General features: G+C 37.0%; 1 protein-coding gene across 2 annotated transcripts in view; it reads right to left on the bottom strand.

Moving 5' to 3' along the window:
- DOCK11 (dedicator of cytokinesis 11) overlaps positions 1-18708 on the bottom strand; it is a 177445-nt gene that overhangs the window by 101708 nt on the left and 57029 nt on the right. For both annotated transcript variants that reach the window (XM_012739482.3, XM_012739489.3), the window contains exons 7-13: positions 15275-15409; positions 11679-11856; positions 11208-11287; positions 9886-9969; positions 5909-6049; positions 4487-4699; positions 21-143 (exon numbers count right to left, since the gene is read on the bottom strand). In XM_012739482.3, coding sequence (XP_012594936.2) covers positions 21-143; positions 4487-4699; positions 5909-6049; positions 9886-9969; positions 11208-11287; positions 11679-11856; positions 15275-15409 — 954 coding nt within the window. The remainder of the gene's footprint in view (positions 1-20; positions 144-4486; positions 4700-5908; positions 6050-9885; positions 9970-11207; positions 11288-11678; positions 11857-15274; positions 15410-18708) is intronic.

The raw sequence follows: 18708 nt of genomic DNA, 5'->3' as shown, positions 1-18708 counted from the left end.
ATGTTATCTTTACAAATTACCTTTATAGGATCTGAATTTTTGATGTAAGGTTCTGCACAGTGTGTAATGTTTCCCTGTAGCACCTTTTCAATTCTTGCAACCAGAAAAATTTCAGGATGTGGATTCGTCACTGAGAAAATTCCCTAGGAAAAAATTGCTTCCATTAGACATTTTTATGTAACCTTGTACATACAATTATTTAGTTAATGATTCTTAATAGGTGTTTAGTATAGAATGTTGATATTCAACAAAGGATTATGTCCAGGGTCCTAGAAATAGGTAGCACTTCCTTTCATACAGTTTTCAAAGATCCCAATGTTCCTTTCAAAATGTTATATTTTGTCATCAACTTCATGTCGATTAGTCCCAAAGTGCAGGTGAAACCAATGTTGCTTCACCTCTTCTGTTTGCCTGTGTTTGCAAGGCGAGTTTTTAGACCTAATTAATACTATGTACATTGTTTGGCCTAATTGGCATGTGTTAAAATAGTGTGCATTTCTCAAGTGTAACTAGATGTGCATTTTTAAATACAGATGCATGTAACTCCAGGATAATTCATACACATTTAATTAATACTAACTGAAGCTAAGAAGGAAGAAAATACTTTACAGCTCTAACATGTAAATTAAATCACCCTCTAGAAAACATTCCTTTATTGCAGTCAAAGACCTCTGGTGCTTTCAATGTAAGGATAGGAAACAGAGGATCCAAAACTCATTTTGTCCCTGTACAATTTAAGTGTACTAACGTAGATGCAATCAAAGTTACATAAGTTTTCCTTGAATGAATGTACAACAACCTTATCATCCCCTGTCCAGTTTGGCCCCTTCCAAATAAAATATCCTCTACATAGCCTGTTAGTTGGTTATGTCTGTTGTTTAAAGGAACACAACACAAATGAATTTGAGTGGAAAAATCCATCGCTGGGTGTCTACCAAGTTTTCTTTTTCTACTTGGTATACTACCAACTTTGTTAATAAAGAGCTTTCCAGATTTCAAAGCATTTCAGACACATTATCTCATTTGTTCCAGATAGAAGCCTCTGAGGTACACAGGGCAAAACAGCAAATTGAGTGTTAAGAAGCTAGTAATTCCCCCAAAGTCAAACAGCTTGTAAGGAGCCCAGGTAATGGCTGGCTCAGCGTTGCATTCCCAAACAGCACGCATGGAATGAAGTGGTTAAAAATTACTCAGGAGGCAAATTTCCTGGGTTCAAATTCTGGCTCCAGCATTTATGGGTTTGGGTCAAGTCACATTCTCTCTAAGTCTCAGGTTTCTCATCTATGAAATGGGGATAATGATAGTAATGGTGATTCCATGCACTTCTTACATGGAATAAATGAAAAAATGCACATCAGGTACCTGGTTATCACTAGGACGGCTGATCAAAGCATCTCAAGGTCACGAAACTTGCCCTCCCATACTGCTGGGAACATGCTGCTCAAGCTATGAGACCAGGCTGGCAGCCTGCCCGAGCTGCCCCTACAGAAGGTATGCTGAGCAGTGTGCCTTCAGTGCAATCTTATGCTAACTGCCACAAAACCATGCTAGACAGTTTTTGTGCCTTATCTCATTCAGTCTTCATCAAAATCTTCTGATGTAGGCACCAGTATATACATTTTACAGATTAAGAAATAGAGGCTCAGAGAGGTTTATGCAGCAAGTAAGAAAGTGAAGACTGCAGCTTAGGCTTCTAGACTACACAGCCCATGCTACATACTGCCCCTCAATTGTGAGGCTCATGTGTCCAATATTGCACATGATGAGGCCGGATTAGAAATAGTAATACTGATTTATTGCTATAGCTAACATTTACTGAGCACCTGTTTCCCACTCCCAGTACTCTAGGCATTTCCCCACACTGATGCCAACAAGGACTATTATAATTTTAAGCTTTTTGATCATTGATAAAAGCACACAGTTTTCACTTGTTTATCTGAGATCACCATTACTGATACTATTCCCAACTGCTATGCGGCATGGAGCAAAATCAGTGTGCCTGTCATAGTGGAGTCCTTTCTGGGGACAGTACACCTTGTTAGAGCCTCAGAACAGCCCCTGGATGCAGGTACTATCATTATCTCCACTTTACAGATAAGGATGCTAAGGTATAGAGATGTCCACTTTCTAACTGACCAGGGATTCCAAAGTGGGGGACATTCTGGGGCTGTATTAACTTTTGTCCCATCAGTTTCTAACCCTCTCTCTGTCCCCAATATGCAGAAAGTGGCCAGAAAGCACCCAGGAATCCCATGTAGGCTAGAAGACAGGCCCTTTAGGGCCAATCCTCCTTTCCCACCAAGGAAGCATGGATTTGCCCCTGACCCCAGGGCAACTCTCACCTACTTCATGCTCCTTCCCTAGATTGAATGGGTCAGGTCCCCTCACCCCAGCCCCCAGCACTTACACAGCCCCTAGGACATGCCAAGGAATGTGGTGGTATTATATACTTCAGCACTTAATTACATTCTGTCTAATATTGTTGATTGAGTTCTTTCAAAGAGACCTAGGGTTCAAGTCCTATCTTCGCCCCTCTAGCTATGCAATGGCAGGCAGCTTACTTAACCTCCCTGAGCTTCAGTTTCTTCATTTGTAAAACAGCAATAATTATACCATTTCTCAAGACTATTATGATTACATGAGACACCAATAGAAAATGCCAGCACACAGGAGATATTTTTTAAACGTTGATTTTCTTCCTGACCTAGATTACAAGCTGGATGACAACTGAAACTGTAATGTAAACCTCCTACATTGAACATACAGTTGAGTAGTACACTGAAATAATACAATAAATACATCATCACCTTAAAAGGAATATTTAGTATTATACAGGAAATTTTAAACACGTAACTCAATAGCATTTTCTCAAATACTTATAATACTGTACTTGCTAAATCCCTCTTTTAGAAGCATCCACCAGTGTAGTGGAATGCTCATATAAGTGACAACTATAGTCCAAGTAACAAACTAAGTGGTTATAAGAGAACAAAGTACAACTTGGGGAAAAGCCACCACAGATCCACATCCCCAAAAGCATAGTAACAGTACATAGAAAGAAGTCTTCTGCTATCATTTGGTAATCTGTATCAATGGGCATAATCTTTGACCCAGAAAATCCCAATGCTTGGAATTTATTCTAAGGAGCTAACACAACAAACGAGTCAAGCTGTATGCACAAGGAGGTTCAATGTAGCATCATTTATGGTATCAAAAAATTAGAAATATCCTAAGTAGCTAAATCAATGGGATACCATGTTAGCCTTTAATACAAATGTGACTGATTTATAGAAATTGATATAGAATGATAAACATGTTAAATGAATACAGTAGATATAAAAGCATGAATCTGATATAATTTTTATAAGAGTATATATAATGTACCAACTAGTACATTACCAAAATGTTAATGGTTATTATCTATGGGTGGTGATTTTTACTTGCTGCTGTTTTTTTTTTTAAAGACAAATTTCAGTAAGCTTTTATTCAGTCTTCCAATTTCCCACAGCTGGGGGAGATAGGGGTCAGGAGCTTTACTAATCCTTGTCTCTATTCTAAATTAATTGTAATATCACCATAATTGGATATAATTTAATTTCAATTATATAAACACTGTTCAATAAAAGCCGGAATACCTTCTGTATCAATATAACCAAGCACAAAAAGTATAAAAATGTACCTACTTTCTTCTTTATACTTCTTATATTGTTTTAATTTTCTATATAAGAATGTATTTATCTTTATAATCAGAAAAAAAGGAAACATCTTTTATTGTGGAAAAAATAAATCTCCTTACAATGTGAGCAGTTTTGTTCATGTGCCTCTTCCCACTTTAATTCTATGCCATGCTCTCATTTCCTTTTAGCTACAAAAGTCTAGAGAACAGACCATCAATTCTGCTCCACCTAACCTCTTGTGGCCTCCAGTCTGGTCAGAGGTCAGAATGCCAAGGAACGGTTAGGATCTTTCTATAGGGGATTCTTTGCACCAGATAAGACAGAGGAGAGCAGCAGTACAGCTGTGACACAAGCAGTTCCCTCCCGTTGCTTTTCAAGCAGAACCCTTTGTATAAACAGCCCATATGGTCCACTGAAATAACCTACTCATAATGGACCTGAGAATTAGGGGCAAGAGAGTTAATACACAGTCAGCTTTTCTTCAAAAAATCCACACCTTTAGGGCACCGATTGCCTTGCTCAGAAGTATGCACCAGTGTGCATGTGTGGGGTGTGTCTGCATTCTATCTCACAAAATACTTCCTTTCAGTCTCACATCCTGGTCTCATTAAAAGTGTTATCTTGCCAACGTGTTACTAGCATGTTTGGTGGTTTCTATATTTCGCTTCCAACTTCAGTCACCAGAAAAAGACAGACCTTACAAGAGATGGAATGCCGTGAAAACACTGGCCTGAAACCATGAAATAACGCAAGAACATTGCTGATTCTTAATCTGAATGTGCTATCAAGGCTAAAGATCATTCGGTTACCTGTTTTATGTAGCGTAACTGAGACTCAGCAATTCCATGAATGAAAGCCTCGGATGAAGGGCCCTTTGGGTTGCCGTCACTGGCGAGTTGGGTTGACGTGCCCCACAGCATTTCACGGACAGATGGGGGATTCAGATCTATGTGAAAGTCAGCTGAAATCTTACAATTGTTCCTTACATCAAATAAGCATAGGTTGATAAAAAATGGCTCGACCTGGGAATTAAAACAATTGCATTTTAAAACTAAGATTTCTGGGGTGGCATGGGGGAGAAGGACACAATTACAAAAATAACATTTTTTGATTCCTCAAGTTTTGTGATTACAGTTCTTTTCTGAATTCAACATTTAGCTAAATTGTATTATGGCTCATCTGCATAAAAAAAAGAGCATTCCAAAACAACAGACTTTATCAAATTGTAACTTTTGTCAGGTGTAAATGATCTCACAATTTATAAATTAAAAAAATAGACAAGTTGAAATCAAAAGCTACATCTAAAAAACATTGATTGTTCTATGATTAAAATTCAATTCTCTACATATTTACTGAAACTACCTAAAAAATAATGCCAATATTATACAGTAGAAACGAATCTTCTCTTCTCTCATGTTACAATTTACTGGACTATACATTTCATAAGAGCTAATATCAGTCAACATCAAATTACTTGACAAAAGCTTTGCCCCATCAGCAATTTTGGAAGACATGATTCCTCTCTACAGATGGCATTTGAAAGCTGGTCACAAAGAGAAATTTCATGCCAGATGGCATAAGGATTAACCCTTTACACACAGAAAAGTCTGCTAGTACATTTCAGCTACTTTGTAAGGGAATCAATCATTACTGTTGATATTTGTAACAGACAAAACTAGAACCAAGAAATAAAGATGAACATAAAATACAGTCTCTTTGAGGGTTTTACATTTAGAGTTTCAAGTATTCTGAGCAACTCAAATGATCCATGACAGCTAATAATTAGAATTTTCTCTGCAGACCTAAGTGAATCTCATTCTATAGAACAGTGAGTGAGCATAGCAGACTGCACAGCATCTGTATCCCAGCATGGCTTCAGTGATCCTTACTCACTGCTATGAACCAATTTCACAGAAGAAATCATAATCTCTAGTAGAATTCACAAATTTCAGGATTTTCTAGGTTTGGGGAACATGTCCCTCTTGAATGTCAAGAACCTATTTTATCTGTTATTCTGAGTAGGTAAGACTTTCATGAATCCTCTTCAAGATGAGAATATATTCATATTTTGACAAAAGAAAGAGATGTATGAAATCCTTCCATGTCTAATTTATCACAATAATATGTAGCAAGTGAATTTTAATATAGTACATTGGTTCTCAGCAATAAAAAACAAAGGCATTTCTTTAATGTGCTGAATCAAGGGAGGTAGAAGGAAAAGTCATACATACATTTGTGGGCGGTCCTTTCACATTGTCTCCAATTTGACCCAAGATATTGAAAGTTAAATCGTGGCAATTTACCAAGAAACGCTTGTTGCACTTTTCTTCAAATGGCTTTATGTCGGGTTCAATTCCTGAAAAGTCCAACCTCTACAAAACAGATAGTGTGAATCATTTTCCAAACAAAGATAGGATTCATAGTAATATAGATTAATACAAATTCACATTAATGTAGTAAGAATGGCAGGACCCAACAGTTCTCTGTCCATTCCTCATTTGAATGCTTTATTTTTTCATTCGTCATGCCTTTGTGGAGCTTTTACACTGAGGTTAAACACTGGTGGAGAAATCTTGGAGGGAGATGATGAGAATCTGATCTAAGACAAAGGAGAAGTCACAAGTCTGTCCTATCGCCTACAAAGCCCTACATGCCAGGCAGCACTCATGGCTTCCTCTTACCCCCGACCTCGTCTCCTACCACACTCTTGCCTCTCCCACCCCATTCCAGCCACACCGGCTTCCTTGGTTATTTTTCCAGCACACCAAGTATACTCCCAACACAGGACCTTTACATTTGCTGTTCTGTCAGGAAATCTCTTCCCCCAGACAACAGCATGGCTTGTTCCCTCATTTCATACATGTCTCTGATCAAATGGTACTTCCACAGAGTCCTTCTTAACTCCCTATAGAAAACTGCATACTCCCTGACAGTCTATATGCCCTCTTTCTTACTTATTTTTCTAACATTAATTTTTATATTTATTTATTGTTTATTGCTTATCTTCTCTGAAAAATATATGTTTCCTTTATGAGCTATACAGGAGGCAAGATGGACAGGAATAGGTATGAGAGGCATTAAGAATAACACAATGGTCTCTAAACTTGGGACATTCAATACACAGTGATGTTATGAACTTGGTCATGAACTACAAATGAATGACAGATGTGGGGGTAGGTCCAGGAGAAATGATGAGTCCAGTTAGTAGGTGGTTGGAAAAACAGAAGAGGCCTGAGCTGAAGATCTGGATTCAGAAGTAAGCAGCATCTAGGTTGACAGGCAGACAAGGCTGGAACCCCAGGGACCACCTACGTTTAAATGATGAACAGAGGAAGAGGCATCTGCTTAGGAAATTGATAAACATTGAGCTCAGCTTCTAACAGAGCTGGGGAATGTACTCTGGCTGCCACAGAGATATATTTTTAAAAATTATTGGTATTTCAAAATAAGAGCAAGTTTTTTAAAAAAAGATACTGAGAGTCCAGAAATTCCTCTTATTGGGGGAGGAATCTGTCCCTCCTCAAAGAAAACTCCTAGAAACCTTTGCAGCTCACAAGGCTCGGGCAATCTAAGTTCATTTGTTCATTCTGAATGTTTGAACATTCTATTCACAAAGAGCAAGAAAACTATAGATTGTGGGACAATTTACCACACTTTCATTAAGGCCATAGATGTGGTAGGCAGAAAAAGACTGGGTGAATCTGAGCAGAATACACTGCCAGTATGGAAAACTCAAGCCAAGAAACACAACAATTTTTCTCAATTACTTAAGTAATTCAAGCCAAAACAGGTATAGTGCCTGAAGAACTTTGGATAATTAATAGCTGTTCTAACCAAGTCTGTATTGCTGACAAAATCCTTCTTAAAAGGGCCTAATGTATAACATTTGTACCTGAAAGCATGATTTTTTTCCCTTTGAATCTATTTATCTACAAAGGAATACAAATGTGTGGGACTAGACAGCTCCCTCTTGAACACTTATCTATCCATGCAGCCAGCAGAGGCAAGTCATTGCCATGGAGATCAATTCTCATTTCCGCACATTTATCTGCTCTCCTTTCTGTCTTACTCAGACAGTGGAATGTGAAGAGAACTGGACCAAACCACCCCAGCCCCCAAATCCTTTCCCTTCTGAGGCCTGTGAGTGCAATGATGGGATATATGGCCTTCTTCAGAAGTTCAAACTTTCAGCCATCCCCTTTAGTTGGCCAGCATTTCTTTATTCTCTAAGCTTGTGTCTCTACATGCTGAACTGTGACCAAAGGAGAAGGCTAAAATGATGCGATGGCACTTCACCTAGAAAAGGTACTCAACTCCGGCCGGGCACGGTGGCTCACGCCTGTAATCCTAGCACTCTGGGAGGCCAAGGCGGGTGGATTGCTAAGGTCAGGAGTTCGAGACCAGCCTGAGCAAGAGCAAGACCCCATCTCTAACTATAAATAGAAAGAAATTAATTGTCTAACTAAAAAAAATATATATATATGTATATATATATGTATATATACATACATACATACATATAAAATTAGCTGGGCGTGGTGGCACATGCCTGTAGTCCCAGCTACTCGGGAGGCTGAGGCAGAAGGATTGCTTGAGCCAAGCAGTTTGAGGTTGCTGTGAGCTAAGCTGATACCATGGCACTCTAGCCCGGGCAACAGAAGTGAGACTCGGTCTCAAAAAAAAAAAAAAAAAAAATGTACTCAATACATACAACATGGGCTTCTCTTTGGCAACACTGCCTTCCTTAAATTTAGTTTTTTGTTGTCCTTGAAGTTTCACCACAACTGTGAATTTCTCTCTCACCGTAGCTTACTGATAAACAACTCAAACATAAAATCGGTTTAGTTTTATGACCACAAAAACACTATACTACAATTTTTTAAAGATATTGGATTTAGTTTCAACCACAGTCAATTGGCTCCTTTGTATACAATGAAAGAGCCTGACATGTCCAATTAGAGCCCCATTATGGGCAGGGGGGCTGGGGGAGGTGGATCAAAGGCTCAGACTAGCTTGGAACAAGTACATTTCTGAATGAATGTCTTAGAATTAACATTCCTGAGCCTTGCTATACTCGTATTTTTTTAATCACATGACTTAAACCAAAGCAATATAATGCTGGAGGGGAAAAAAGGGAAATATTTTTTAAAATCAACTTTCCCCAAATAATTATATCTTCTTATGGGATATTTTTATTGAAGGAAAAAATGTATGCATTATTCATAGACTGTAACTTTTTCCTTGTGAAACTAATAATTTTTTTTTTTATTTCAGGGTATTATGGGGGTACAAACATTTTGGTTACATGCAATAAAAATTTTTAATTAGAAAACCATATGAAGCAAAAAGAAAAAACAATGAAATCAGTCTTCTCCCAATTATTTTATATTTTCATAATATATTTTCCCTAAGAAAAATACTGTAATGCTTATGTAGCACACACCTAGTTCAAACAAAATCAAAGATTTTAACTAGAAAGCTCATATAGAAAAAAGAAAAATAAAATTTTAAAAAAATCAACCCCTCTCCCATCATTTTCTCATGAAATATTTTCAGTTAGGAAAAATATTTGCAACATTTATATACTGTAGACTTTTTCCATTTAAATAAATCAAAGATTTAATTAGAAAATGTCATGGAATTAAGTATTAACTGCATATATCTTACTACAAAAAGTACCTAACTCTCATGAAAGATGTTAAAATACACATAATATGTATATAACCCCACATTTTCCTGCACCACCCTCCATTTAAAGTGGGATTAAGCCAGACTTGAAAATTATCCCAGTTCTACAGGCCTACATCAAATGTGGAAAATAAATGTCTCACGTCACTGGGTTTTCTTTACATTAATTCTACTGATATTCACAGCCACTAGATTGCAATTGTATTTAATGGGTTAAAAAAGCACTACAACCATCTTTATGGGTTCTTTCATTTATCCATTTCAAAGAGCAGATAAAGGGAAAAGAACAAAGAAAATTGAAAAAAAATATATAAATATTCAGTCCCAAACTATCTGCTTATGTGGCAGTCCTCTTGAGTGAAGAGTTAGTTGTTAAGTTACCTGTTCAAAGTGAACAAAACAAATATAAAACAATCTATATTCCCCGCTAGTGCAAAATCAATGATTTCAACATTTTACAGATGTTGTTGATGGATAAGCAACAATTCTAGGACTATTTAAAGAAATATATCATTAATACCTGAACTTCCGAATCAAAAGAAAAGAGATTCTGTCTTCCATCTCCTCTACTGAGTTTGTTTAGCTGTTCAGTTTCTCTTCCATACTAAAATTTAAAAAAAATATATATCATATTACTTTATTTCCTTCAAAACAGTATTAAACACAGTTTATGTGAAACTAGCCATATGACACAGCTTCAAAAATATAGCATTCTTTATTTCCATGTACTTAAGATGGATAAAGGATGCTTGCTTGGCTGGGGAGTGATATATCACCATCACCATGACCCACAAGAAGCTATAGATCAAGTTCTTATACTTTCTATGTGCCTCTTCATAATACTAAGAATACTGTTCATCCTATAGTCGGTACGAAACAGGAATCCAAGAGACCATGGATGCAAAAGAGAAATAAAAGAAAAAAGACTATGTTTTATATATCTGTGGCATTAGCCTTGGAATATTCCATACAATTCTGATTCCATCACCTTAGGAAACACATAATGGGCTACACTGTCTGGGATGGCAAAGATTCAAAGAGGATACAACTAAAATCCACAAAATCATAGAAATCCTGGATCAGGGGATCATGAATGTGTTCCTAAATTTTTAAAAATAGCTTTGAAGCTTATCAAAGGGGTAAATTTAAAATAGAAAAAAGGAACTTCTAAATTTATATAACTAAGTAGTCCAGGAAGAGGAATAAAGTAAAAATATAAGTACATTTGAAAAGAACTTAAATGAACAAATGGGTCACAACCTTCTAACCTATAATATAGAATCTATAGTATAAAATATATATCCTACTAACATACTCAGAATAATCACCCCTACATTTTCAAAACTGGTTCATTTCATACTCCAAAGAGCAAATAACACAAATGATGTCTGTTCACCAGAATCTTTAACTGATTAAATTAGTCATATACATATATTTACATATTGAGAACATATGATTTTCATATGATATTAACATATAAGCCATTAGATCAACTATCATGTGCATGAACTACATCATTAGCCCCTTGAAAGAATATTTATTTTATGAATGATATACAGTAATTAAATTTAATAAGAACTAGTAGATAAAATTAATAGTCACAAAAATCTGAAAGTATTTCTTGGTGTCTAGAAAAAAAAAAGATTTTCCAAACTGTCAGTTGGCATTTACGAATCTGTGTTTTAGAGTGCAACTTTTCTCTTATAATCTCTACCTGTTTTACCAATTTGCTGTGGTTTTTGACTTGGAAATGACATTGCCAAATGGAATCTAGTATTAAAACTTTAATAGCTAATCCTGTATTGTGTCAGTTCAAAGCAAGTTGCCATAAGAAAGATATACCTTCATCAGTTCCGGATGCATGCTCCTTTCCAAACTGGCCATGATATTCTCGGCTTTTCCTTGGCTGCTAGTTTCATCATCTGCAAATTCATTAAAAGCAGATGTTCCAAACCATACAGACCATTACTAATCACCTAAGAGGAATATTTTAACTATCTCTCCCACCCATCCTCTCCTACTAGATTTATTGCAAGGAATTTTGATTATGAAAGCATAGGGAAAACTTTAATGGACTGCTGAAAATCTGCCACAAATTTTCTATTCATTTTAGTCTGGTTATATTTCATGTGTCAGAGCCTATGCAGAATCAAATGTTAAAAAAAAAGTCTATCAGCCTGCATAGTCACTTTTAATGAAGTAGCAGGTCAGCCTTCAAGATTAAAAGTTCTACATTCACCCTGCACAAAGGACATTCCTATGGATTAAAGACAAGGGCTTTACCTCAACAATGAATCATTTAAAAATTCTGACCTTGTGCTGTTTCTACCGTCTCCTTTTTTTCTTGCACTAAACTGTCGGTATTGATCTGAATAATCTTTTTCAAAGTTATCAACCATTCTTCCATTTCCTGCTCAGTTTCAGCAGCCAGATAATGGCTATACTTATCTAACATCTTGAGTTCAAAAGCATGACGGCGCATTTTGGGGCACTAGAGGAAAAGAAAAATCATGTGTTCAGTTAGTTTGGTTACTCTTTTAATGTTAGATTTCATTAGTTTATATTTACTTTTACTTCAGCTCAGCACAAATGTGCATTACTATTTTCATGAAATAATTCCTTCTTTTAACAAGAAATACACACTCCAAGATGATGAATGACCATGTCACGCGTATCTTTTTTGGTTTCCCTCAGGACTGAGCACAGTGATATATATATTTCCACAAAGTTGTTGAGTAAGTATAACCACTTAAGGCCTTTTGGCATCCTTAAGATTTGCAAATTCAAACTACCACTATAAAAACAAGAAAACATTTTATTATTTCCATCCGCTTAAAGTTTTCCTTGAATATTCATAGATTTTCAAAATCAAGTCATAAGAACAAGTTTAAATGTGACCTGATATAAATCTGATACTTATTTAATACCTTATCATAAAAGACACTATAGATACCTAAATTACTTTGGCATACATAATATCAACTCTATTACAGTAGCATAAAAAAAGACCGAAATATTCCACAGCATGATAGGGTGATCATAGTTAAAAAGAAATTATTGTATTTTCATGGCTGAGCTCATGCCTGTAATTCTAGCACTCTGGGAAGCCGAGGTGGGAGGATCCCTTGAGCTCAGGAGTTCAAGACCAGCCGGAGCAACAGTGAGACCCCACAATCTCTACTGAAATGGGAAAAAAAATTAGCCAGGCAACTAAAAATGGAAAAAATTAGTTGGGTGTAGTGGCTCACGCCTATAGTCCCAGCTACCCAGGAGGCTGACGCAGGAGGGTCGCTTATGCCCAGGAGTTTGAGGTTGCTGTGAGCTGGGCTGATGCGACGGCACTGTAGCCCAGGCAACAGAGTGAGACTCTGTCTCAAAAAAAATATTATACTATAAAGGATACAATTATATAAAAATAAGGTAGTTTTAAAGAAGAAAAAATATATACAAATTAAAACATATATTTCAAAATAATTGAAAAAGTGGAATTGGGAAGTTCCTAACACAAAGAAACGATAAATGTTTGAAGTGATGGATACCTCAATTACCCTGCTTTGATAATTACACATTGTATGCTTGCATCAACATATCACATGTATCCCATAAATATGTATAACTATTATGTATCCATAATAATTAAAAATATTTTTTTTAAAAAATGGCTAGGTAAAAAAAAGAAAAGAAAAGTGATTTACAAAAAAGAATATAGACCATCATTGGTTCACATTACATTGTGACTCATAAAACACACTGAAGTGGCCTGTGCTCAATACTAGCACACAAGGAAAATAAAAGCCTCCTCCTTTCCTCAAACATCATGACACATCCTTTTACTTTACCACCTTCTCTGTCATGACAAAAGAAATGACACACTACATCCTCTCAAATCCCTCAGCATTAATTTCAAGGAAGGCTCATGAATCAATAATTTTCCACTGCATGGTCATTATTCAAGAAGGAACCAAGAAAGTTCGTCCTTCTCATCTTCAAAGTATAGAAAAGGATGAAATTGAACTGCTGTGGTAAAGTCATAAAGATTTATACATTTAAAATATTCGGGAGGGGAGATCATAAATAGATGAGGGAAGTGGATCCTGAGAGAAATACAAAGAAAGGTCAATCCAGACTAAGGCTAATGCGTGTGCCCTCTTTCTTCCAGTTAGATTAAGAAAGCTATTATATATATTTTAAAAGCACCTTCGATTCACATAGATCTTTTTTTTTTTTGAGACAGAGTCTCACTTTGTTGCCCAGGCTAGAGTGAGTGCCGTGGCATGAGCCTAGCTCACAGCAACCTCAAACTCCTGGGCTCAAGCAATCCTCCTGCCTCAGCCTCCTGAGTAGCTGGGACTACAGGCATGCGCCACCATGCCTGGCTAATTTTTTGTATATATATTTTTTAGTTGGTCAATTAATTTCTTTCTATTTTTATTAGAGACGGGGTCTTGCTCAGGCTGGTTTCGAACTCCTGACCTCAAGCAATTCACCTGCCTCGACCTCCCAGAGTGCTAGGATTACAGGCGTGAGCCACCACGCCCGGCCCACATAGATCTTTATACTTTTAAAAGTGTTATCTTATTTGATAGAAAATTTTTAAAATTTTTAAATTATTTTTAGAGACAGGGTCTCACTGTGTGCCCCAGGCTGGAGCACAATGGCTGTTCACAGGCCTGATGGGGCACGCTGCCCAACTCAAGCGATCCGATCCTCCTGCCTCAGCCTCCCTAGAAGCTGGGACTATAGGTGTGTGCAACCACACCCTAAAAGTATTTTCTCATTTGATCCTCACAACAACCTCATTTGATAGAGTACACAGACATTATTAATCTCACTTTACAGTTTTGAAAACTAAGATTTAGGTAAATTGAGCGTGTTGAACCAACATCTCCTGCCTCCTAATCAGCCCAGCGCTCACTCCATCTAGCCTACCATGCCACCCTGCTGCTGTGACAACGGCTCCTGTGTCTTGGTCAATTGACTTCCTGTTCAGATAATCTCTCTGCCCTCCACTTCCCACCCTGTGTATGCCTCCTCAGTAATTCAAATCAACAAAAGATTTGCTAAGTCCCTACTGTATGCAGGACTCTGCTAGTTATTATAGGAGATTCAGAAGTGAATAGTGCATGGTCCCTGTCATCCAAAAAGGAATGTGCAGAATGAACCACAAATTCGAGTATGTTTCGGTTATACGATAGAGAAAAAAGCAAAGTGGTAGCGCAGGGAAGGTGGAGTTTAATTCCACTTGTTGGGCACCAGGGTTGAGGAAGGAAACAGAAAACGTTTCACGGCAGAAGTGGCATTAAGCTGAGTCATAAAAGATAAGGTTCAAACAGGAACAGAAGGGGAAAGTATATAGCGAGAAGAGAAAAAAAAGTAAGATAAGGCACATATGTGTGGAACTCCATGGAGTGCTTAGCCTGGGGTGACCAGAGCACCGAATATATAAGAGGGTGCATGGAGACGAGGCTAGAAAGTAGGGTGAGGCCAAATTACTGTGGCCCTTAAATGTCATGGCAAGAACTTTACACCTCGCTCTGTAAGACCATAAATCAAAAGCCAAAAGGTTTGGAGAAGGCAAGTGAAGGACCGGATCTATGTCTTAGGAAAATTGGACTAGATCAGGAAAGACTTTAGGCCAGAGAAGATTAAAGGGAGAATCAGAGAAAGGGCAGTGAAAATAGAAAAAAGGTAAAAGGCACTTTGGAGCCAGACTCAAAAGGACTTGATAAACGTTTAAATATTGGCACTGAGTGAGAGTGGGGCACTGAAGGGGACTCTGAGGTTTCTACTACGGATGTTTTGGTGGATGGAGATGCCACTAACCAAAACAGAAAAATGCTCAGGTTCTTAATAGTTCATCAATAATCCTCTCGGAGAAAGAGAAAGTAAGATTACCTCAATAGCCTTACCTGAACAACATCAATGCAGGCGTCCAAGTAGATGCAACCTTTAGATTCTTTTGAATTTTTCTCATCTTTATAGGAGTTCAGAATATATGAACCATCGGGAAGTTGAGTCAAGTAAAAATACCGTCTCTTGAAAACCTATATGTGAAGAATCCAGCAATGATACAGTCATTATATACACATTGTGTCTGAACAGTTTCTTTGAACTAAAAACCTTAAAAGGCTTGCTGGGCATCACATCTGGATAATCTTCAGACAACCCTGAGAAAATGTTAGGAATTATCATCTTCATTTTTTCAAGACAGAGAATGTGGAGTCTAGCTATTTACTCTCAATTAATAAATGTCTAGAGAAGAATAATATTTAAGATTTGCCACTTTGAAATGTATCAAGCATTTTGATATCTGAATCACTGACCCTTTCACTATAGCATCCTTTTCCCATTCAATTGCAAACCATGATTGGATCCTTTTAATTTGGTTTATATTACCACAAATCCAAGTATGCATATAAAAATACATATATACACATTATATATTTCCAACTCACTTGCACATTTTACTGCACTAACCTACTCTGTACCAGTGTCCCTACTTCTGAAAGGCGAGCTTACAGTGCACTCACTCACAGGCAAGCAGAGAGTCACTGGTTGCCCACCAGTTGTTGTTGTCTGCCCTGTATGCTGATATTTGAATCAATAGGCCCAAGGACATTGTATCATTTGTTTGGAGTTAGGGACTCACAGTAGTTAAGGACTAGCCTGATGCTACAACTCACAGCAAAGTCACAGGAATGGGAAAAGGAAGAATACTGCTTGACTGGTTCATGCTATCCCTCTACCCTCCCCTAAAAACAGAGTTTTGGAACTTGATAAAGGAGTTGAGAAAAGGAGATAAGAAGCTCTCTGATGAATCTATGCTTTTCTCAGTAAGTCAAACACTGCAGACTGTGTCAAGCATTTGTCACAGTGAAAGGTAGAGCTTATTCCGTTGCAATTCCCAGGATGATGGCTCTGAAATCACTTCAGGGTGGGATCGGAAGAGAGACAAGGAAATAGACTCTTGTTGATTACTGAGGAAATGCATTCCCCCAGCTTGGCATTTTCAATCGCCCATCTGATTATCCAGTGTGATGCCTGATTATTTTAAGAACTTTAATTATGCAAAGAATATTATTTGGCAAGATCATTTTTAACTACTCAACTTCTGGCAAAGTATCTGAAACATCAACAGTTTATTTCTCCACAGCATGAGTAAGCAAAATATATAAACATATTAAGGGGCATTTCTTTGTAGAAAAACCAATAGAAATAAATAGTAATGCTTGTACTTATTTGTGACTTATTTAAATATCATTGATTTCTGAATGAATGACAAAAGTTTACCTGTGTGAGGAATACCCTAACACATGAGACTGACAAATGCTACAGCTTTTATTTCAGGGAGTGGCCATGTGGGCTATAACACTATCAATAGGAAGGAGTCTAAGCAGAACATATCAGCTCGTTTTTCAATGTCAATCAAGTAAATGTTATTGTATTAGGATATAAAGGTATAGAAAGAGTGTGTGTATATTTATATATCTCATAATATTTGAGAATGTATATATAGTCTCATATTCAATGAATCCACATGTAAGTTTGCTGGAAGAAATCTCGATTAATATACAAGGAAAATGTTAATCATAATGGTGATTATACATATATGTTTGCTTATTTTCATGACGATGGTTCACATCTATTATTAAAACGATGTAACCAGAAGACCTAAAATTACATACCAAGATCATTTCAAATGAACATTTAGTGAGCTCTTCCTTTATGCAAAACACAACTTTTAAAAAATTATCACAATAATTATGTATGACAAGAATTAGAATGTATCTTCCAGGCAAAAATTAAATGTGAAAAAAAGTTGCTACTAGGTAAGAATTTAAATATGATCAAGTCTAAAAGTCAAAGTCTATCACTTTAGTGAGACAGTCTACAGAATCCACTCACAGAGTCCATAGCCAGAAACAAAGAAAGAGGCAGAAGAAAGGAAAATACAGAGCAAAACATTTGTGGCATAGAGTCAAATTATAGTCTGTGAAATTTTTTTTCACGTACAGCTGCCTCACCAAGCAGAGAAGTTTTGTGGCAGCCGCCACTTCCAATATTAGCAAAACACATCATTACAATAGAGATAGAAAAGGATATGAAATTACAGCAAATCACTTCCTGTAACATTGCAATTATGTCTAAATGTGACACTGGGGTAGGTAGCTTATGAATGTGAGGAGAGACCATGATGCCTGAAAGAGCACTTGCAGAAAAAGCAGATGCCTGCAAGTCTTATGATCTTGTTTCTCAGCCAGGATGCCCTGCTAACCAGCAGTGAAACTGTCTTCAAGATTCCGCTTCTCTCAGTTTCCTCGCTTGTAAAATGACAGGATCAGATCAGATGATCTGTAAGATCATTTTTTTAACAATCTACAAATAATTTCATTGAACTTAAACGATCAACACAGCAGCCTTCCTACGCTGGGAGCTACCCTCCGCAAGCAATTTTTTATACACTAGAAACACGGTTTGCACAGTAAAAATTTTTTTTAAGTCATCTCTATGTAGAAATCAGACTCTGCCTGAACAACAAATTGTGAGATACTCTATGATATAAGTTGGATTTAAATTTCTGGGAAGCTTTTAAGATGCCTTTTTTAAACAAGAAAGAGGTATCCTATCTCTCATATGGAACCAAAAGGGAAATCAAAAATGGAACTTCTCTAATACTTTTTCAATTTCCAAAACATAGCTATTTAGGGTTCAGGTCTACCTTTTTTTTTTTTTTTACATTTCAAAAAGAAGACAAGTGTTAAAATAATGACTATATAGAACAGTGGTAGTTACTCACTATCATACCTCTCATTTGAAGGCCTCAAGTCCTTGATAACCAATAGGTAGTTCTCTTAATGTCATTTGGGGATAAGCACCATTATCCACATTTTACCTAACAGCAAACTGAGGGACCAAGAGCTCACTCAACTTCACATAGGCAAGTCCCAGTAGAACTGGTATCAGAATCCTATGATAGCAACAAATAGAATCTTGCCCAAACTCTCCAATGGCTTCCCATCAAAGTTAAAATAAGATCAAAATCTTCACCATAATCTGGAACTGATGGTAATCAGGCCTCAGATTACTCCTTGGGATTGACTTCTAATCACTCTGCTCCAACTACAATGGCTTATCTGCTATTCTTCAAATATCTCAAGCAAGCTCCTCTGGCCTCTGCACTTTCTGTTCCCTCAGCCTGGAATCCTCTTCCCCCACATATCCACACAGTTCACTTTCTTACTTCTTTCAGGTCTTTGCTTGCATCTTGTCTCCTCTGAGAGACCTTCTATGACCACCTGCCCTCGTTGTCATAGCATTCAGTTTTATCCATCTAATAGAGTGA

The sequence above is a fragment of the Microcebus murinus genome, chromosome X (genome assembly GCF_040939455.1).
Source record: "Microcebus murinus isolate Inina chromosome X, M.murinus_Inina_mat1.0, whole genome shotgun sequence".
Taxonomy (NCBI): Eukaryota; Metazoa; Chordata; class Mammalia; order Primates; family Cheirogaleidae; genus Microcebus; species Microcebus murinus.
This window is presented reverse-complemented; position numbering and strand designations above follow the sequence as displayed.